General features: G+C 40.2%; 1 protein-coding gene across 2 annotated transcripts in view; it reads right to left on the bottom strand.

The window, feature by feature from the left end:
• SVEP1 (sushi, von Willebrand factor type A, EGF and pentraxin domain containing 1) overlaps positions 1-23566 on the bottom strand; it is a 129314-nt gene that overhangs the window by 45530 nt on the left and 60218 nt on the right. For both annotated transcript variants that reach the window (XM_054809309.1, XM_054809310.1), the window contains exons 10-28: positions 23064-23171; positions 22697-22828; positions 21825-22019; positions 20638-20759; positions 18553-18661; positions 16463-16651; positions 15896-16129; positions 15219-15380; positions 14322-14483; positions 13347-13508; positions 12658-12752; positions 11413-11509; positions 10630-10743; positions 9637-9750; positions 8545-8746; positions 7135-7292; positions 5744-5945; positions 5022-5197; positions 3778-3902 (exon numbers count right to left, since the gene is read on the bottom strand). In XM_054809309.1, the coding sequence (XP_054665284.1) occupies positions 3778-3902; positions 5022-5197; positions 5744-5945; positions 7135-7292; positions 8545-8746; positions 9637-9750; positions 10630-10743; positions 11413-11509; positions 12658-12752; positions 13347-13508; positions 14322-14483; positions 15219-15380; positions 15896-16129; positions 16463-16651; positions 18553-18661; positions 20638-20759; positions 21825-22019; positions 22697-22828; positions 23064-23171 (2858 nt within the window). The remainder of the gene's footprint in view (positions 1-3777; positions 3903-5021; positions 5198-5743; positions 5946-7134; positions 7293-8544; positions 8747-9636; positions 9751-10629; positions 10744-11412; positions 11510-12657; positions 12753-13346; positions 13509-14321; positions 14484-15218; positions 15381-15895; positions 16130-16462; positions 16652-18552; positions 18662-20637; positions 20760-21824; positions 22020-22696; positions 22829-23063; positions 23172-23566) is intronic.

Genomic DNA, 23566 nt, shown 5'->3' with positions numbered 1-23566 from the left:
TGGGGACTACAACCCCAGTTGGCACAGCACTTTTAAGCTATTCAGACATCAGTGTAAATTATATGCAATAGTAAGACTATGCAGACAGACTCTTAATGATGGGAAGTCATAAATATTCCACAGTAGTCCCTAGGAAGGAGCTCAGATGTCCTGACCCCAACATTTGTAAAAAAGAAGGCTGTTTAGTTCCACTGAATGCTCAGGGAGATTTCTGCTACATGAAAGTGTTTTAAAACTGCAAATGAAAGTTCAGGGCTTTGGATTCACTCTGCATTGCCTTTGTTCACTATAACTCCACGAACAGAAAGGAAACATAGTCCCAGAAGGTGACTGGGACTAAGGTGTATTTTTGGCACAGTACTCTCCCCATTACATTCCTCCCCACCAGGCCAGATGCAATCACATCTCAGCCATGGAACTGCTGAAAAAACCGTATGTGCCCTGAGGCGGACAAATGCACAGTAAAAGAATAATTAAGGATTTCCTCTTCTTTGAAGATATCACAAAGGGAAGTGGTCTATGGAGAAAAGATGGTTATTCAATTAAGAGAACATGTTAGTAATTAGGCTACTGAGATTACTTCCTACTCTTTCACTCTTCTGTGCTGGAGGGTCATTCCAGTAATTCCCTGGCAGGGACAAAGGAATGTTTCCTTCAGCAATGTGAAAAAATGAATTAAGAAGAACAAAGATGAGCAGCCCAGTGGGCTGTGTACATCTCAGCACAGCCAGCCTACCCACACAATACGTGCAGCATGGCTTCAGGACACAGCTAGCTGGTTAAAAAGCACAGGTGTGCCCAGTTCATGCCAAACAATTGGGAAACTGCCTTTCCAGAAGGACGATTGGCTTCTGTCAAGTCTCCAGTGGATGAAATCAACTAACAATAATAATGTGCTATACTGTCTGTCTTTGTGAGAAAGGAAGGTACACCATGAATCTCAGACAGAATTATTCTCACATCCCCCCTACCCTGAACTCCAGTGAGGCAGATCAGACTCTTCTAGAGTTGGATTAGCTGCAGAAGACAGCAACCTGCTCTGTTTATTCTAAAGCCATTTCAAAGATCTCACTTCAACAGTATGTGCTGATGGAAAATGCTTAGGCCAAAGGCTGCAAACAAACTGTAAGGAATCTGCTGGGAAAAATTTCCAGTGTGGAAAAGGCAGCCATATGATGGAGAAGGAAGGGCTGGAAAGGACCTCACAGTCCCATATAGACAACTCATAGTTCTATGGCTGTCTACTTAGCAACAAAATTATGAGACTGTTGGTGTACCTATATAAAATTTACGTGCAAATGGATGAGCAACTAAAGTACACAAAGAAAACTATTAAAAAGTGGACTTCACCTTTACGTTATTCACTGGGCAACATATTTTGTCACCCTACTTTCCTTTACAGCTGAGAATAGGAAGGTAAGACTTACTGAATAGTTCCATCTGACCATTACAAAACTGATAATAACAGATAATGATAGTGATTTACTATCCCAGGCTTTGAAATGAATGAGGTAAAAATTTTATGGGAAGCTTACTTGGCTCAGCTCCCTGTCTGGTCTCACATCTGTCTTTTCAGATGAGTAATATGGATACCATAAATGAAGGGTAGGATTTTCTTCCTCGTCCTAACTGTATTGCATTTGAAGTAAACAGGAGTTTAATCAAGCCTGTCACTAAAAACAGGTGACTACTGAGAAAGACTCAGAAAATCACACTTCTTCACCAGCGTGCCCTGTAAAATCACATGTATACTTATCAGCTTTAGAACTGCTAGTGAACAAAAACCTGAAGATTTGACTTGGCAATGCAACAACTAGCGACCCCAAAAGCCAAGAACAGTAGCAGATTGCTGGGCAGTTCTGAACCTACCAGAAAAGCAAAGTAGCAAAGAAAAGGAGAAAGAAGCAGAGGAGACATTTGGATGCCGGAAGCAAAGATTCTGCTTTACTTCTATTTTCTGTTAATTTTACTATTTCTTATTTGGATCACGGATAACAGCAGTGATAAACCACCAAATGGTGGTAAAACCTTAGAAAAAAAACAAAGAGGAGAAGAGCAAAACCTTTTAATCCAAAGACTCTTCTCCCAACAAATGCCTCTAACTTTGAACATTAGTCCTCACTGTTCAAGCGTTACCAACAATTTCATTGTTTCTGACCTTCAGGACTGAAATACTAATGACCAGGAAGTGGTAATGGAGCACACTGTCATCAGGTTTGCAGATAATATCAAACTGGGAAGTCCAGTCAGTATGCTGAAACACAGAGCTGCATCCATAGGGACCTTGACAGGCTGGTGGAATGGGCCAACACAGACCTCATGAAATTCAACAAGAACAAATGCGAAGGAAAAATCTCTGAATGATACCGGGTGGGGAAAGCCTGGAGAGGGAGCAGCTGTGTAGAAAAGGACCTAGGGGCTCTGGCAAGCAATGAGCTAAGTATCAGCCAGCTGTGCGCCTTGGCAATAATGAGGACCAACAGTATCCTTGGCTGTGAATAAAGTCACAACCAGAAAACTAAGGAAGGAATTATTCCTTCTTCTCAGTGCTTTTTAGACCACATCTGGAGTATTGCATTCCATTTTGGGCTCCTCAGAACAAGACAGACATTGACAAGCTGGAGGAAGTTCAGGGGAGGGCATCAAAAACGTGATGGGCAGGAGCATTTGCCTTGTGAGAAGAGGCTATGGGACCAAGGCTGGTTCAGCCTGGAGAAGAGACAGTTTTGGGGACACTTAACAGCAGCCCCGGTAGCTATGGGGAGGTAATCAAGTATATAGAGTCAGGCTCTTCATAGCAGTGCATGGCGGGAGACAGAAACTGTAGTCATAATCTGAAGTGGGAGGTCCCAAAAAATTTCACTCTCAGTATAACAGAACACTGAAGCCTCAGACTCCTTCTCTCCAGGCTAAACAGCCCTAGTTCCCTCAGCCGCTCCTCATAAGACTTGTGCTCCAGTCCCTTCACCAGTTTCGTTGCCCTTCTCTGGACGCACTCCAGCACCTCAATGTCCTTCTTGTAGTGAGGGGCCCAAAACTGAACACAGTATTCAAGGTGCGGCCTCACCACTGCTGAGTACAGGGGCACAGTCACATCCCTATTCTTGCTGGCCACACTATTTCCGATACAAGCCAGGATGCTGTTGGCTTTTTTGGCCACCTGGGCACACTGCTGGCTCACGTTCAGCCAGTTGTCAACCAGCACCCCCAGGTCCTTTTCCGCCAGGCAGCTTTCCAGCCACTCTGCCCCAAGCCTGTAGCGTTGCATTGGGCTGTTGTGACCCAAGTGCAGGACCTGGCACTTGGCCTTGTTAAACCTCGGACAGTTGGCCTCGGCCCATTGATCCAGCCTGCCCAGATCCCTCTGCAGAGCCTTCCTACCCTCACACAGATCGACACTTCCGCCCAATTTGGTGTCATCTGCAAACTTACTGAGCGTGCACTCGATCCCCTAATCCAGATCATTGATAAAGATTTCATTGGGTCTTCTCCCTCTTCTAAAAGGACTGCTAGCTTCTGTTTATGCCTTCATTTCTCTTTCAAAGCTACATAATAGAGAAAGGCTCAGTTAAAATAGAAAGTGACTTCTGTGTTGATTCAACCACATTTAGGTTTGCTTGAAGCGACTCTCCTTACTAGGCTAAGCCAGAGCTTCATGTGGTCCCCACTGACTTCTGTGGGAACACAGGTCTATCCTATATGCTCACTTGAAATGCCTTTTCAAATGTTCATCCTATGCTCAGAGCCCTTTGTTCGAACGCTGCAGTAAGGACTTACCTGCTGTGGAGACAGGACATGGTCCCAAATGTTGAGCTGGCTGATGGACCCCACAAAAGATTCAGCTGGGTTGAATCCTTCTCCTTTCTGATCTTGTTCTTGACCCAATACAAGTGCACCACCTCCTAAACTCAGAGAGAATTAGAACAGGGATAGGAAAAAAAGCCTTACAGCAGGGATCCCCATAAGAAGATTAAAAACTAAACAAAACAAAACTTTTGCTACCCTAAGTTACTAAGATTTTGTAGTGCAGGAGACCACCCACTTTCAACAAATTCTCTCAGCAAACCCATGGGAAGCCTTATGTTAGACTGAGGTAAGTAACAATTTGGAAGTGACTCTCAAACATGCATTGATTCTAAACTCATGCTGATGAGAGCAGAAGCTTTACATGGCTGCTTCAGGAATGGTACTGGCTCTAAGAGACGACTTCTAGCCCAGCGTTAGAAACGTATCACAAAGAAATGCAAAATGCAGCTTTGAGCAGGTGGGGCATATTTTAAAAGTGCTAGCTTCACTTCCTGCTTTGAACAAAAGCTTAGAAAGTTAGACAGAACAAATTTGATTCCAAACCCTCATAAGCACATTGGTGATTAGCCATTCAATGTTCAGACACACCACACAAGTTAAACTCTATGTAAATTTGGACAGTGGTAGTATGAAAACACTATCGAAATGAAATCTCTGTCCAGCAATCTAACATCAGGCCTTTCACAGCTCTTCAGTGCTGAAGATACTCCTTTTCATGTCTTCTGATATTACTGGAGAGACCGCTGATCACAGGAAACAATGAAATAGCAAAACCCACCTTGTTAGGACAAAATGCAAACATAACTTTAAAAAGATGTCTGAAAGTAACAGAAGGCAGCTAATTCAATCAATTCTGAGCACACATTTGTAAGGGAAATGTTGGTTCAGCTTAAGTTTGTTGTGTGAGAAACCTATTCCCAAAAAGCCATTCCAAAATCTGTTCAGCGCAGACTCCTTTGTGGACTAAACTGTGCCACCTCCAAAACAAGTTAGCTAATAGTTTACCCTAGAAATGTGCACTTTATCTTCAGTGAGGCTTAGTGAAGGAACTGTTCTCATTAACAAGAACAGCAAACATGAGCCCTGCTTAAATGTTGAAAATGTGAAAACATACTAAAAAACACCAAAACAAACGTTTCCTTGCAGGCATAGCAAATTCTGCAATAAAACCAGAATGAAGGCAACAGCTCTGGTATAATATAAACAAAGCATACCAGGGATTTTTGAGCCAACAGAGAGCCCGCTGCCTCCGTCAGACAGTTTTCCATCGATGTACACTTTCCATGCCCCATCTGTGCATGTCCATGTGACCGCAATGTGATGCCAGTTACCATCGTTCACTGAAGGACAGTCTGTGATCCTCTCTTTCCCATTTACATAAAGAACCCAGCTGCATGGAAGGAAGGTGAAGACATACTCAGTTGTATACAGCAACTTTAAAAGCACGGCCTGTCCCACATGACTCAAAGAAATGTTATTTGCCAAGTGAGGTAACCATGTCTACACCATACAAGAAATCTCCCTTGAGAGACCACCATACAAGATATCTTTCTCTCAGAGAACTTGGAAGTTATGGTTATCGTATACAAGGCACAGTGAAATAAGTAACGTGCTTCTGTACCAAAACATGAAGACTCAAGTCCTGGTGGCATAGTGGATTCTTAAACTTGCCCCTTGGGTCCATCCTTGCTTTTGGAGTCACACTACAAGTACTCTGAGTGCTAAGCTCCATTTTATCCAATTGTTGCCTCAATGCGCCATTTAAATATGATGTAAACATAGTCCAGACAAAAATAACCTGCTTTCTAAACTTCTAAGTTTGGATGCAGGCTTTTCTATCCCAAATAGGCAAAGCTGATATTCAGACTTCTGCTCTATGCTTTCTTTATCAATTCAAGACATCTGTAAGCTACAGAAAAGCAGAACTGTGATTTACCCATTGTAATCAGTCAGAAGAAATGCATTATCACTTCCATTCTCCACTGCATAAGAAATGGGAGTCCCATAGTTTGTGGTGTCAGTGGATTTCATCCAGAATGTACAGGTGATGTCACCAAGAGATGGGAAGACACCATCAAGCATGACGTATCCATAGATCCCAGAGACTTCAAAATCAAGATTGAAACCAGAGGACTGTTCTGCAACAAAGACAAAGAGTTTTCAGAGCTACATTCCTGAAAACCCAGAAAGACAATCAAATGGAATCTAAGCAAATGCAATAAAATGGAATGCAACCCATCTACAAAAATTATTCTCTTTATATTGATCAGAGGTAGAAAGAATGTATAGCAGTCTAATATCAGCAAGCATACAGAGCTTTCCAAGGCTAGAAAACACACAGGGTTTGAAGAAAAATGACTGGAAAAGCAGCTGATTATCTAACAAACAATGAACATGAACCTTGCTTTTCAGTCCTCTATCAATGAAATGACATATCCATCTGCAATCCAACAACCCAAAGAGGTGTAATCAGCTGGATCCATTTTATTCACAAGAGTCAAGATGAAAAAAAAAAAAAAAAAGAGAGATTTCTTCCTGTTCTGGACTTAACTGAAATATACGGCACTGGTATGGAACAGCACTTCTGTGCTGCTCTTCAATGCAGTGACGTGCTTTACAAGGATACTACATGTAAATGTACCAAGTAGAGCTCTTCTGAAAGCTGAGTGTTATTACACTCCAATGTAGGATGGCAGGTCGAAACGACCTGTATGTCCTCTACTGTCTCTGTAAAGCCAATGCAGACTCTTCAGCTTCTGTTTAAAGATTCACCAGCTACAAGTATAACACTTCATAATTTTCATGGAGACGATAAAAGACAAATGGATTTGAGCCTTGTGGTTGTGTGGCCTAACTCCAGCATCATGTAAGAGGTTCACTAGGTGTGACTGATTTTGCCTGACCATAGGGAACTTGATGCCCTTTTGCCCATAGGGAATTTGATGTCTTTAGGACTTCTAAAGCTGAGACTACCACATACTAATCTCCCTGTGATGCAAAGCCCTACATGAAATACAAGAAACAGAAAGAGCTAATTAACTTAGATACACACAGCAAATACAAATTAAACTCGATAGACCTACTAGGTATTAGAAAGATAGAACTGTGCCTTAGAAAAGAGAAATTAATAGAAATATGACATAGCACACATGCTGTTACTTGTCTGCAATTAGACATAACACTGCAGTCACACAGGCTCCACTCAGCATCTCAGAGTCCCGCCCTAGCTGCTTTCTGGGGAAGCTGTATGAAATCAGCCCACCCAGTGCAAATCTTGCCCAGAGACTTAGTCATGCCACCTTAGTTCTGACGCTTGGTCCTGTGTACCTGTTTCACACCTGCTGCCTGTAAAGCCAGGGGGACATTTACAAACGTACGAGTTCAAGGCATCCACACAGGTGGCTTGGTTTAAGCAGGGACTGGAGTCACACTCATTGATGTTCACTTCGCAGTTTAGTCCTGTGTACCCTGTCACACACAGACACCTACAAAGGAAAAGAGAAGCACGCATCAAAGGTGGCTGCTGTCACAAAACAGAATCCTGGCCGTGAGGCCAGGTCAACCAATGGGAATAGCATACACTGGAAAAAAAAAAAAATCAACAGAAGAGAATTAACAGAGTTTTATTTTGGTTGTTCAAGTATGCTTGAATTCTATTAGCTGCATAATCCTTCTTGATAGGGACAATGCAATATTGAAACACAATGTCTGTGTGTCGTCATAGAAATTGGGAGAGGCAATCACTGCGTTCCTGTGAGTGAAGCATACCTTCTAGAGTCCACAGAATTATAGACAAGAGGTACTTGACATGGCATATCTTTCAGGCATATATACTTACAGGGAGGGAAAACCAAGGAAGTAGAAAGGCACCAAAACCTCTGGTATGTGGAAAACCAAGGTGTTTGAAAGGCACCAAAACTTCTGGGACTTTAGGGAGGGAAAGAGTTATTAAACCCAGACAGTAATAGCTGGTCCATCTCTCTACGGTGATCTAGGATATGACACTGCTATTGGTATTTGTAACTTCTGATCTGAGCTCAGATACCCTAAAGCATAAAAATAAATATTTGGAAGATTCCATCGGTGTTTAAATTTTAATCTCTATATTCTCAGTATGTACAGCTATCCCTGTCTTCCAGGCTATAGAAATATAATATTATCAGGTACATAACTGGTCATCACCTATTCTTCTAGTGGAAAGCAAGACAAGTCCTTGAAGCTTGGGAAAGTGGATTTCTTTTGGAAGATCGGTATTAAAACCATGCAGTCCTACCATGCTTAAGCTTCAAACTCTGCATATTTTCTTGCTGTCTACCTTGGAATTTTTTAAGAGTGAGGACACTAGGATTTATTTTCTCACCTTTTAAAATCTCCTTTAGTGTGCATAAGGGGACCATTTATATTGGATCAGGCTGCCAAATGGCTTGCTGAAATCTAAGAAGGCTGAAGCACCACAATATATCTGACTTTCCACATTGTACTCGGGTAGATTTAGATTAGATATCAGGAAGAATTTCTTCACTCTGAGGATGATGAGGCACTGGAACAGGTTGCCCAGAGAAGTTTTGGATGCCCCATCCCTAGAAGTGTCAAGGCCAGGCTGGATGGAGCTTTGGGCAACCCAGTCTAGTGGAGGGTGTCCCTGCCTGTGGCAGGGGGTGTTGAAACTAGATGGGCTTTAAGGTCCCTTCCAACCCAAACCATTCTGTGATTCTATTACATCAATCTATTTTTCACCTGAAACTGTTGATACCATCTCTGCAGGTAGCTCCATTCCTACAGGGTCTGCTGAGACACTCATCGATGTTTCTTTCACATAAGACACCAGTAAAACCTGGGAGGCACTTGCAGGAGAAACTGCCAACTCGATCTTCACAAATAGCCCTATTAAGACACGGGTTTGAAAGGCATTCATTGACCTCCATTTCACAGTGAGCACCTGAGAAGAAAAGAACAAAGTCACAGCTCTGCTTTGAATTGACCTAAGAAAGAAGATTATTAACCCATCTGTTTTTTTAAGAACTGTTGCCCATCTTCTGGGAAACAGCAAACACCTGAGTAGCCAGGGAGGTTTGGGATTTACTCCATTAACTAAGGCAAAGTGGTCATAGAAGAATTACAGGAACCATCTTTGCAATTGTAGAAATTAACACTCAGCAAACTGTGTGGAATTTAAATGGATATTGCCCATTATGTGAGTAACTTGGGCCGAATCAGGAAGTCACCTGAGAAACTATTCTGAGCAACTAATGAAAAGCTGCTGCAAAAGACTTTTAGCTGGAACATTAACTCTAAGGAGAAACATGAAAGCTAGAAACACAGGATTCTTGGATTTCTGCTGTGAAAGAGGCTCTATGTTACAAGAACTGAAGAATGAAGAAACTGCATGTGATTTTATAGTGGAGCTCTTTGGCAACATGATCATTAACAGATATACCTAGCTGTTACAGAAAATCTATGAAAGCAGTAGAAGGCTGAGTATAGGATAGGGAGTAGTTTTAATATAGACCATTTTGTCTACAGTTACAGTATTTTTCTTTTTAAAATAAAATTCAAAATAAAAATTTGCATGCATATGAATGTCCCTATTCTTTCCTCAACATCACGTAGCAAATTCGTGGCAAAATTAGGAACTTAGTAAATCCTTCTGAAGCCACACTTACACTACGGGGACTCTGAGAGACTACACGGACCTAATGAATCTAGTACATCCATATCAACATATAGTATATGTAATATAGAGCAATGAGATTGAAATACTTTGGACAGGGTAGGAAGACATATTTTTTTGTCAGAAAGAGTGAAGGCTGACTTAAACAGAAAATGTACCTGTGAAACCTTTTGCACAAGAGCAGCGGTAACCGTTCTTGCCATCAACACAGTGGGCTCCATTCAAACACGGACTAGAGATGCATTCATTTATGTCTTCCTCACACAACAGACCTTCAAACAGCAAGGGTTACAAGGCATTATCAAGACATACTCAAGGTCTGCATGCTGCAGTGACTGAATGTGGAAGACAGAACAGCATCATACTGCTTGCACAACAAAAGGCTATTGAGATCAGGTGATAAAATTACATGTTTGACTGCGCTACTGTGAACACTTACAGAGATCACTAGTGTTATTTAGATGCTGGGATGTGAAAGATGCGAAATCCATGGTTTGTCTTTATAAAGTTTAAAAAATATCCGGCAAGTGTTGCTGTCGATAAATGTATACCCATGAAGATGAAGAATGAGGGAGACCATTTCTGGTGGAAAACACCTGGCATTTTTTTCTTAATCACATAACGTTATCTTCTCTAGAATTTATTTCAATATTTAGAAATTAGGTGCTTTTGGCAAAGTTCTCAAGCATGACAGTTTCCCCACAGATTTCACCACCTTCAACATGTATGCAGATGAGAGTTAAAAAGAGTGAGGAAAAAAGTAAGAAAAAGCCCACTCACTGATAGGGCTGTAGTAAAGCAACTGCATAAATGCTTTTTCTAGTCAGGCCGTATTCAGTCACACAAGCATTTTCCCTGTGAGTATTTACTAATTCCCTAAACTTAATTCCTTTTTTTTTTCAGACCGGAAATGTCACAAAACAGAAGCATGCATGCACACACATGGACACAAGACTGTCCTTGAATGCTCATCCTTTTATTTCAAAACCTATTCACATACAGCAGAACCTTACTCTAACCTGTAGATCAAATTGCTTTTTCCTGTTATAATTTCATAGATGTGGAATTATACAGCCCTTCTGTTTTGTGTTACCTACTTGGAACAGAAACAATGCCTGTCTGAATAAGGGCTATGAAGTGAAACAAATTACCTGAATAGCCTGGTCGACAATGGCAAACAAAGGTCCCAATGCCATCTTTACACATTCCATTGTTGTGACAAGGAGATGATTTACACTCATCAACTTCCGCTTCACATTTCAAGCCTAGAATGCAAAATAAAGGACTGAGAACAGCGAGACAGCATTTGAAATTGTTCAGAAACATAGAAGTCATGACTACTTAATGTAGTAAAACATGACTGATTAATTGCATACATTACCAGATATTCAGGTTTATTATAATTTCTTTACATTGTGTTTTAACACAGACCTGAGACAAAATGCTATGAGAAAGGTATGATGCATATCTGGCAACAGACAGATCAGTTCCAGATAGTGGCACTTAATACCTACCACAAGTAACAGAGATTACTTCTTGATAATAGCTGAATACCAAGTCATCTGTTTGCTTTGAAGCAACTGGGAAGCTAATAGTGAAGAGGAATACAGGCAGATCTGGTGGAATTAGCTGTTTAGAGTGCCAATTTCCAGCTTTTGCTAACAATAAATATTGCAAGTGATAGGATTTTAAAATCCACTAAATCCACTAACTCCACTAGAAGAAACACCATTCAAAATCCTTTTCTGCCAAATACAATATAATTCAGTGAGAACACGAGGAACCATTTCTTCTTCTTATGTATGGTAAATCTGTGATGGATATTCCAATTAGTTAAGCTATACTCCTGCACTGAAATGTTTTGCTCCTTAACACTTGCTCATGTTAATGGCATGGAGAATGTTAGCTCCTCCACCTGCTTCTCAATTTTTTACCTGTATATCCAAGTGGGCATATGCAAATATATCCACTTCCCAATTGTTTGCATGTCCCATTGTTGTGGCAGGGTTCCAGGAAACACTCATGAAAGACCTGCCAGAGGCAATAATGATACAATTACAGTAAAGGTGGACATACAGGTTGAACAAAATATTTTAAACTGCACACCCTATAATCACTTTGGAAAGCTGGGAAAAAAAAAGTCACTGGTATTAACTTCTAGCTCTTCATCTCTCAGCACATCAACCATTTGTTTTTCTAGAGAGAAGTACCAGGAATCTGAATTATTATTTTAAAATTACCTTTTACTTAGCAAAATGTCGTCATCGCAGTTGTTCCTTTAGAACTTTCTTAGTTATGATGCACAGGTGACAGTTTCTATTACGTTGTCTTTTAGGTAAGAGTTCTCCACTTACATCCTTTTACACTGGCTAATCACTTCCTGCTACTGGTCAGCAGGTGAACTGGTGGAGAACTGTACTGTATGGTGCTATTTTTTTCTAATGTAGCAAACTTGAATTCAGCAAATGGTCAACTAAAACCTCAGGAGATCAGTTTGTCACCTGTCTATATTTCATATAATGGTTCAGGCCAGATTTACCATCAGTCAACTTTGCTCCTGTTCACACAATTAGATTTAAACAAAGCAATCTTATCAGAGTTACAGGCTAGTGGGGGAGACGGTGGGAGTAAGGGTGCAACTCTGGCCAACATGGTCACTGGAGTAGTTTCTATCACATGAGGACTTGCCTGTATTTCAAAGGGGCTACTCACAGCAGAAGGGAGCTCTACTTGCCTCCTCTCAAGCGTACCTATGTTGCAGTAAGACAAAGATTTTACAACTAGGACTTAGATGCCTGGTAGCATTTTCTGGAATGCAGCATATGGAAGATATCAAATGACTGAGTGTGGTCAATCTGCTTTTCATAGATTGGCTGAACCTCTTCCATGGACTTTACATTTCTTTTATAAGTATGATAAATATTTCATACATCAGGTGAAGGCTTCAAGTCCAGAATTTAAGAATGCCAATAGCTGATGGCAGCCTCCTTTATTCAGTGAAAGTGCTCCTATCATTACAAAGACAGTTTGAGTGTTCCCCTCATGACCATGGCTATCATCTCTTCAGGAAATATAGTCAGCAAAACAATTACATTTAAAAAGGCCTTAGTCATTTACTGTTGCGGAAGGCACTCTTTCTTTCATTTGAGATAACATGGGAAAATATATCCTGTCCTTGCCTGACTGCTGACTTTGTACTGCTTGCTGATATTTTCTGGAGAGGCTGGTACCATCATTACACTTTCCTCAGCTGCTGAAAAAGTAGAGCCAAAACCTAAAGAGGAAAGATATGAAAGTGCTGTTAATAATACTGTATGGCAAGGTCCCTCCCTATTCCATGAGGGTGTAATAATTGCATGCTAGTAATGCACCTAAAGATATGCTGAAAAAAGTGAATTCGTGGGAATAAACCCCAAACTTTACAGTAACCACCACATAGTATTTTATATATATTTTACACATATGTGTTTGTAAGCACATATATTTCTAAAACATGTATGTGTGTGTACATATAAAATATATTTTATGTGTATTTATACACACATACATACACATATTTGTGTATATATATAAGTCTATAGTTTATATATATAGTATACATATGCAGTGTGTGTGCATATATATATATACACACACTCTGTACATGTATATTCTGTTATTGAGCCTTGATACGTATCACAGAGTCACTCCTTCTACATAATAGAGAGGCAAAACCAGTAGGCAAAACCAGCTGTGAACTTCACTGGTTGCAAAGGAAGGTCTACATTTGTTAGAAGAGTGAGTGGGATGTTTTCTGTTAAGACTACTGCTGGCTATCCTTTAGATGTTCCCTTTATTCGCTTTCTCCAGCAGTGATAATTTGACTTACTTGAACAATCTGTGATGGATCTGGCACCAATGACAGTTGTTGTTCCATAAAAGGGACAAGACAAGCAGTAGGACTTTCCCGAGTCTGGTTGATAGTAGTCTCTGGGACAGGGGTAGCAAGGTGTCAAGCCTGTACGAGAGAACTCGCCTGCAAGACATGGTACTGCAAGAACAAAAGGATATTTTTTGAGTGATTGCTTGCACCCCCACTCTATCTCCCCCCACCTCTTCCTGGTCATTTTCTCTCCTCCCCTCATAGTTCCTCCTCAAACTTAAAGGAATAGGGTGAACCCTGCCAGGAACTCACAACTCTAGGAGATGCTTTTTTAAATTGTGCTGTTAGGTGACATGTGGTTCTCAAAGGACTATGGAAATATCTGGGAAGTATTTCTATCTATTCCTTTTGCTGCTCTGGGGACAGCTTTCAAATGCAACTTCCTTTCCCTTTTATCTCTCACACCTTTATTTTCCTTCATTAAGGAGTAACAACAAAAGACAACTCTTTTTTGTACCATTAATCCCTGCAGACTATTTCGCCTGGGAATCTTTGTGGTAGAGCTTCCCAAAGACAGTTGAGGACAATTTCTTGAAACAAATTATGGAACAAACTGTGTTAAAATTCACCATTTTTGTACAGAGTATGTGGAAGCGGTTTCAGAGAGAAACATCCTGTCACTTCCTTTCTCTTCTGTAAGGAAAAAGGTTTTATTTTCATGTAGGTACCCATTACATACCTCCTCTTATTCATCTTTAGATAAGAATCCATTTTGGAAATAAGAAGTAGGGCATTTGAAATAATCAGGGTATCAGGAAATGATCTGTCATTTTGCTAGGAAATGCTGCTTGGTCCACACTTAATCAGAAGTGGAATTCAGTCTCAGGCAGATGAATTGATTATAATAGCTGATGTTCAAGCAACATTTAGAAATTTTTAGAATTTAATTAAAAAAAATTCTTAGCTCCTTTTGTTACAAACCTCCACAAGCTGAGACATCCACTGCACCTCTTTTAACTGTTGATGTATTTTCTGGGCAAGAGATGCAATTCTTGGATCCAAATGCTGGCTGGTATGTACCAAGTGGACAGGTTTCACATGTCTCAAGACCATTAGCTGAATACGTTCCCTGCTTGCACTGAGCTGTAAGGCAGAATAATTCATAAAGTTTAAGCAATGTCCAACAGGAAACATGGCTCCTAGCCTCTGAAAATAATGCTGAAATCACAATACATATCACAGGGACTTTTATTTCTAGAGTTTACTCTGAAGGACTTCATGGGTACAAAGAGCAAACACAAAAGGACTTGTGCTAAGTTACTGATAGTGTATTTGTAAATTATTAACCAGTTAATTCTCTTCCAATCAGCTTCACAGATGATTTATTTCAACTCACTCATTTTTAATCAACAAAATTAATGGTAAGACAATAAACAGGAAATAAAACTAGCAACTTCTTTTTCAGAGTAAGTCACAAAAAGACAGTGGTGCTGAGGTGCTCAATACCAGAGCACTGTAGTGTAGGATGCAGACATTTCACCTTTGATCATGGTAGGATGGAGAGGGACTGGCAAGGACAAGAACAGCATTATTTTAAGTGTATTAGTCCCTGCAAAATGGGCTCATAATCTCACAGAATGAAGACAGAAATTAAACAAAGCTTCAAAGGCCAGCTCTTCTTATAACATCTGCCCAGGCACCCTGCGTGCCACAGCAGTGGTGAAAACCTGGATTTTTCTCTTTACATATACATCAAAGGGCAGTTAGGACTGCTCCTCATTTCACAGGCTAACCTCACTCCAACACTCCCACAACGGGGACCAAACAGATACAACCAGGCATTCAGAAGTGGCTGTCTCAAGAAGAAAAAGTTCTCACCTTTGCATTCAGAGATGCTCCTAGAGTGCAGATACTCAGTATAGGTACCAGATGGACAATTTTTGCATTCCAGCTGCCCTTCCTCATCTTGGTAGGATCCAGTCCAGCAGCTTTCACATGTACGATGCTCCAGGGAGTAATAGGTACCCAAAGGGCAGCTGACTGTAACATTGGAAGCATAAGGTCCCCCTCAGAATCCACAATCATACATACTTGTCTTGCCTCTGGAGTCCCCATTTAGTCAAACCCTGTTTATGTGAAATGTGACTCTGTTCCTCAGCAAATGGGGTATCTCTCTGGAATACCAAAAAGATCTCACTACGCACAGGAAATGGAATCCAATTCCCTGTCTTAGCTACACATCACCCATATGACCAATAGGGTTAAAAGACTGCATACCAAGCACTGTTTTCCTGTGTATCACCAAGCGTGGATGTGCCTCACTTCCCCATGGGAGTGGAATCCTGGGTACAAAAGCGTCATTTTTGCACAGGCCTTGGTTAGGAACATAAACATCCTCTGCAAGTCAAACTACGCAAAGCATTTTTGCAGTTTATTGTTCTGGGAGGCCACAAGCACTGGACTGTGTCAAACCATAAGCCTCTGCAAACATCCTTTAAAACCTTGCTTTTCAAAAGGATTCTAAATACATGTAAGGTGCAAGTCATCTGGCTTACCACATATCCTCCCTCTCAGCACAGAACCAGGCCTGCAGAAAAGAAAGGCCTTCTCGGTCTCCAGTGAGTTGCTGTCAGCTACAATGAGTTCAGATGCAAACTGAAAAGAATACATGGGTTCCTTATTAAGAGTCCTGTTCAGCCTGTTCGTGATCATCTCCAGAGTTTTAAGGAGCCGCCGCTGGTTTTCCAGTTCCAATGTATCATTCCTTTCATCAGGCAGTGGCACGCTAGCTGGGATATAAACAGAAAACATGAAAAGCACACAGATTTTACAGTCAGGGCTTCCAGTGTACTCTGGAGTATATCAAGAGTGCAACACTCCAGCTTGCCAGTGGAAAGTGGAAAGCAGGTCATGTGCACAGTGCTCTCCATGAACATGAGGCTGTGATCTTCCCCCCAAACAGAAAGTCTGTGACGAAATGGGGCTATGAATATCTCCAGAAAACTGTCAGCTGCATCCTCAGCAAGCTTTGTGAACTGAAGGCTAAGTTTTACCAAATGTATTAGAAACATGTTTTTTAAAAAGAAGGAATAGGAGAAGGATGATATTTTGACTTCTCTCACCCGTGATGTTGAATATTAACTTGATTTTGTGGTCAGTCATTGGAACATTCAGCTTATGCCTTTTGACTCGAGCAGGTGCTGCTTTTACAGAGGCAGACAGATGCTTAGATAAGTCATCTTCTTGCGCTGCATCAACAAAATCATCATAGGAATAATCCAGCTGGTTTGCTGCGCCCCAGCCAGCAGGTCCTGTGAGGCATTAAGAAAGAACAAAAAGAGAAGCAACACCATGTGGAAAGGAAGTGCCTGTACTTCTAAAATACATCCCCAGTACAACGAGGTCTGTTTGAAGCTCCAGATGATGTGTGCTGGCTGTGCCTCCGCACAAGTGCCTATTGTACCAGCATTTTGACTAAAGAAAAAGGAAAAAACAGTCTCATTCCTAACTGGTATCCTAGAGATCCTGGATCTTGCGCAGTTAGCCAAACTTTTAAAGAAATACTGCTATAAAAGTTACAAGTTGCAATTCTTTCTGTTCCTCTGTCTTGCACGGACCCTCACCTGCCCAGTTTCATCTTCTGAAACAATTCCATATTGCTCTTTTCCTCTTCCTGCTCAATTACAGGCAGCATGGCCTACGCCACATATCTCCATTGCATCTTCTTCTCACAACTCCTGAAGAGTTCTACCATCATCTGCCCTCTCAGAAAAGGCTGGTAGCATTATCTTATGTGTTTATTCTCCCCAGACAGGCATTTCCTGTTACACATATTGAGTCAAATTCACCCCTGTATACTGTCCTGCACCTATAACACACTTTCAACCAGAAAAAGTTAAACAATTGTTTCTATACATAACCTATCTTTTCAAAATGACTAAATCTAGAGCTGTATGGTCTATTTCATTGATGTAGCTCTTTTTTTAAAAACATGAAAACATAAAAATATTCTGCCCATTATATGTTAGCAGTCATGTAGATTATGCTTAATTTACAGTGGAAACTAGGGCAAGTTAACTCCACAGCTTTGTGGTTAATACTGCATTAGTACCAATAATTTTCTAAACTGCTGTCTCCTGTGACCTGAGGAGTTCTCCTCTCCTGCCATCCTAGTATGAAATTATGAGAAACTCCAGAAAAACAATAACAAGGTTATTCTGATAAAAGGTTGACATGAACCAGAGGATAACGGGACCCCACATCCCACATCCTGAACACTGCTTCAAGTGTGCCTTTACAAGTTAGCTCCAGCTGTCATCAATATTCATCTCCACCTCAATGACAATTGCAAACCCAACACTCAGCCCCCTTGCATCTGATTACAAACAAATGTGCTCTCAAGCTCAGTGAAGCACATCTAAAAGGTGAGAACCAGCAGGAAGCTCTACCGAGAAACTCCACTATAAAAATGTAAAAGAGCCACAGTATGTACTCTGATGTTGACCTGCCAAAACGACTCCTGCTAAGATAGGTAATGTAAGTTATTTGTTTTTAGCCTTTCTGCTCTGAGCACCCCCGTGGGACTCAGAAATGCCAAGAACAACAGCAGTACATACACGAGCACTAACCTGTACAAAAAATGAACTGAAAATGACAACTTACTTGTCATAAAGCAAAGTGGGAACAGTCACTATGACCCTCACAGCTTTCACTCTGCTATAGCTACAGTCATCCTGCACAACGTGCCCTTGCATACAGCAAGTCATTTCACAGCTAATGGGCAAACTTAAACTTGTATAGCTTTACACTGTGAGGATTCTGTGCTGATCTGAACCAGCATCAAGGATGCTCCTCATTTTCTTAGCAATCTCCAGAACCATCCATTGCACTTTTTCAGTGTTTTGGTTTGAAATTGTACATTTTTAAAAGGTTGCTTTCTTCCAGGTTTGTAGGACTCTGTGTGTGGTTTTTTCCCCCCTCCTCATTATGACGCATCTCAGTAAACTTTTCATCTACACTATACAGGAAGCAGTATCAAAACCAGACAGGAAACAATTCCATAGTATTTTTATAAAATCTATTATGTAATTGCTTACTATCTTAAGAGGTCTATAGTTATTTTTTTAAAGATATCTCACACAATACTTCAGAACAAAAGGAATTATGATGCGTTAAACCTGGACGGCTAAGGAACTATGCAATCAATAATTACCAATGGCAAATCCATTTTCATAATCATAATTATATTCCAAGCAATGCTTCTGTGTCTGATCTTCCAATCTGCAGTCAATATCATCAACATCATTACAGAATGATGGGACCTTCCAACAGAAAGAAGAATAACATTAAAAAATAAAACAACATAGCCCCCTCCCCGACTTATAAAAACTTCTAGTGAAGCACTGGTCCTGCCAGTGACACTAGATTTCCTTATTTTTCCTTATTTCTCTTATAACCCTGGCAAGGTCTGCTGAAGGAAGTATGTTCTATTGATACAGCTAGGAAATAAGAAGGCAACTTGTAGGCATACAAGCTCTTACAGAGTTATAGAGTATCTTTTTTTATAAGAGAAGATGCCCATTCAGTTAACTACTCTGCATGTGAAATCCCAAAATGCAGAAATAAGTTCAGGCTTGTTTCTCCCTGCTGAAGATGACAGTAAAGGTCACGTTTGAAAACATTTGTGGTTTTTCCAGCTATGTAACTTGTAATTCTGTCAGGTTTACACCAATACCGTCACTTTGTTTCTAGCTTTCAAACTTTATTTCTTCATATCCACCCCTCCCTACCCATGGAAAGGGAGTCATGCGTTCCACCAAGAGACCTCAGAGGACAGGGAAAATCATCTGAAAAGGACAGAAACCACAGAACAGAAAAACTTGACATAAACCTTTCTGGTATTGTTGATTTCTTCTCTCCACAAAAGCAGTGGAAGTTAGATAAGAATTGACGAATGCATGATTTTTTTATAAAATCTGTATTTCTTGCTTTTTCCAGAAAAGTTTCAAGCAAGCTGGGCTCTAGGTTGTGTTTTGGAATTGCTGTTTATTTTCTGTATCGATTTTCATTGGAAAGATGGCTCCTTCTGATTCCTCCCTCCTTTTCAGATCTCTGCTATAACTTAGAATTCTTGGGAATAGGTATATTCAAAACAGCCTTTTTGACTGTTTTCCCAGATTGTTGCATTTTGATGTAATTGCTTGGGCAGATCACTAAGCATTGTTTCCTTATTATCTTTTGCTTGCTGGTAGTAACGGTCTAAGCACTGGAACCTGGTGGTAGTTGGCTCTTAAGGGAAAGGAACAGAAATAAAACCAGGCAAGATTTCTCTACTGGAAAAGAAGAAACCTGAAGCAAGGCAAAAGTGTAACAGATATTTAGGTCCAAGTGTCAGAGATTGCCTGATATGTTATGTAAGTTTTCAGCCATTTGACCAGGGCTACTAACATCTTTTCCAACTTGCAGGAGTTTGTCCATTAGCTGTAGAGAAGCTTTTAGCATACGGGCCTTGTCCTGCAAAAAATCTGTAACTGCTCAGTGTTCTCTTCTGGAGCAATGCTATCACACTATGCCTGGACATCCAGTTCTGAGGCCAGAACTCAGAGTCCTGCTGCTTCTGCTTTGCAGCTGGGGACAGACCCATGGATTAAAAGGGCAAGTTGTGATACTGAAGTGGAAAGCAAGAGGCACAGTAGAGAAGGAATGGGGTACCCCTTCAAATGCAGTGCCATACAGTTCTTAATGACAGGAGTGAGAACTCAGAACCTCAAGAAACTCAAGGAACCTGAGCAAATTATTGAAAACACTAGTACTGGATTTAAGTGCCTGGACATAGGCACCAAATGTGGAATTTATGTATTTGTATACATGTATAATCATTTATATGATATGGATATATGTTATACATATTCTATATAAAACACGTATTTTATAATTACATCCAACTTTCAAAACCAACACTGAGGTTAGGGAACAATCAATTGGGGTTTTCAAAACTGCACAGGTTCTCTTTGGAAGCCTACTGAAAATCTATGAGCGCCAGGTTCCTAAGCTACTTGGACACTTCTTATGAATTCTGTCCTATGTAACTTCACATTGAAGATTGAACTGAATCACATTAAAATGCCAGTGAATCATCTTTATTTTTAAAGGAGACTTGTCATCTTCTGAAAAAGTGCAAATTTCATTTATGAGTTTCTGTTGTATTTTCCATGTATGAAATTAGTTAGCTGGGAAAAGGAACAATGAGGTATACTTTTAAAAAGTTTTTAAAAGGAAGAAGTATTTACTAACCTACCATTTTACCAAGTGCACTCTGGAATGCATCAGTAAAGCTATTTAGAAGATTGTTGTCATCACATCGTGTTGCTTTGTAGAGCATCTCAAAGGATTTGAACCCATGGTTTGCAAAGCGATTTACTGAAAAATGTAGGAGAAAATTTTTTACTGGTCACTGCAAGGGTTTCACAGCTAAAAGCAAGATCATTCAGGCTAAAACTGGAATACACTAAGCTAACAAGCATTGTCTTTAAATTAGCAAATTCCTCGTGTTGCATACAGGAAAATGGATCACACGTACCTCAGCCAATACAGTTGAATATGACCCTTTGACAGGTATCAGATTAATTGGGGAAGCTAACAGACATTTAAAAAGGTGTGTCATTTATCTATTTCAGCATTGTCTTAATGGAAGAAACCTGTGAGCTGTCAACTAAACTCCATCTTTCTTTCTGCTGAGAGAGAAGCATGAGTATTAAAAGTCCTGTTACTAATTCTGCTAGGCTAAAAATGAAAAATTCGCATTGAGAATTCAAGCAAATCAAAGTTCCTAAGTGTCCAAGTTGTGGACTCTGAATTGATAGATAGCTCTGAAGCATAACTCTCATTTGCTCATAGCTGAAACAATGCTCTTTGCCGAAACCAAGAAATCCACTCTGATGGAGGTGGATGCAGCATGCTGCCAAGACTGGCTTCATACGTAGCTCTAATACACTTATCATTAAAATATCACCAAAACTGGGAAATTACACAGCTGAAGTTTTGCATGTGTCCATCTCAAAGAAAATACATAAACGTTTCTGATTTGGTGATAATTAGATATGTAAGTACAGCACGCACAATGCATTTGGACCAAGAAGTTGCAAATACTCTTGAACTTCCTATTGAAAAGACACTGTTAGTGTCTGTAAACAGTTTCAAATACCAATTCAAAATAATGACAGACCTTGTCTACTTTGCCATCTTTACTATTTTGTGACTCCCAGGACTCAAATTCACTACTATTCTACACACTGTTTTAGCTTCTGAAATAACACATTTAGGGGCTTTCAGGTATTCTTTGACAATATCTGTAACTATTTGGAGGCAGAGGACAGAGAAGATATGTTATCATTAAATAGAAGTAATAATTTCTAAAATATTTTCATTTACTTCCTCATTAAACAGAGTGTTTGATGAGTTGAAGATTCATTTAATAAGACTTACAAGAACAGCCAGGCCACTCTGGAGAAAAAGGTGGCTTCCAGATACCATCCTTATATGCACAATAGTAGTTTTCACTTGATCCTTCTGAAAAGCTATAACCTTCTGCACAGTGCAATGTGCAATTAACTCCCACTTCATCTGATGTGCATGTAAAATCACCATTCACAGGCTGAAAGGAGATTTCACAAGGGGAACCTATGAAAAAGACAAAGATTTATATATTGATGAATGTGGTGAAGTAAGCAAGCACACAGGAAAACAGCATTGATAGGATTTCCAGAAGTACCTACTATCAACCTGATCTTGCCTATGTTGAAGTCTGTGGAAGTATTATTTGTTGCTTCCACAAAGGCAGGATCAGGCTACTGCGAAATTATTCTCAAACTCTGCCACTGGAATTTGAAATCCAGAAATGTGAAGACTTAAAAAGATTGTGATAGATATGAGAAATTAAAAAAGCTCAGAAATGCAAGACCCAAACCCTTTTGTACTTCTGCTTCAAAGGCGCATGCTCAAGCATATACTTACTAAAATAATACAAAACATTAATCTAAATTTTTACATGAACTTTCATACAATGATTTATAGTAAACTATTACATCCTGAATTCTCAAACTAAACCTTATCCATTCTGCACTACTGAAACAACACACTGACTTGTTGGAATAATCTTAGGAGGGACTGACTGTAAAACCTCAGCTATGATTTATTTTATAGGCCAAGTAATTGTGAAGGAAACTGTGAACCAATATAAAATGGGAATGACTAAACAAGTGGAGACTAAGGTAAAAAGTGGAGTAGCATTGCATCCGTTATGATATTCAGTTAAAACAATGCCATACACTCTTGACCAGAAGATTAAGACAACAAACCTTTGATGACAATGTGGATCTCACATGTCCTGTTATTGCCAGAGGGATCCACAGCTGTGTATTGAACTGTTGTCTCTCCTTTGGGAAAGAGATCTCCAGGCGCATGACTCCTAGTAACAGTCAGTGGAGCACCTAAAAGAGTTAAAAGACAACCCAAAACATCAGTAAGCGAATGAGGGTTGCTCACAACCAACCTTGACAAATGGAGAAGGAAATGGCAGCATGTCTTCCAAATCATGTGTTCTTAAAAATAAATAAGTAAAAAAACCCTCAGAAAAATCCTGGACTCCAAGGGACCGAGGGTTGACAGGTTGGAGTTCCCTAGCCTTCCACTGTTGCGTGCATGTTTTGAGGTGCACTGTCTCACCTGAATTGTCTGAAAACTGTGGTTCTTCCCATGTCGCTGGGTACTCATCCTCTACTGCTTGCATGGGTGGTGGTGATCTGCATCTGTCAATTACGGGAGGTTCTGCATCTGCAGAATTTGAAGGGATGGCATGACATTAGCTTTCTGAACTGCTGCCACACTCAAATGAAATCTATAATCACAAGTAGTCAAGTAAACAGCAATTTTAAGTTCACATCAGAAGATATAACAAAGTTAGGTGCACACTTGTAAGCTATGGCAACTGGTGGATGCTGGGGGAATGGACAAGACTAATTCTGTGGAACTCATGGTTTCTGCATTGTGTTTGTTTTCTATAGGGCTGAATAACACAACTGTCAGACAGAAATACTTGAACAATGATTTGCATCAGCAATGTGCAAGAACCTTGGAAACTTTGTTGGAGTCTTTCAAGAAGAAAAAAAAGATATGTATGATGGAGACAATAAGTGACAACACAATAAAGCATTTAATTCACCAGTATA

The sequence above is a fragment of the Grus americana genome, chromosome Z (genome assembly GCF_028858705.1).
Source record: "Grus americana isolate bGruAme1 chromosome Z, bGruAme1.mat, whole genome shotgun sequence".
NCBI lineage: Eukaryota > Metazoa > Chordata > Aves > Gruiformes > Gruidae > Grus > Grus americana.
Note: the sequence above shows the minus strand (reverse complement) of the source record. Positions and strands in the feature narration are given on the sequence as shown.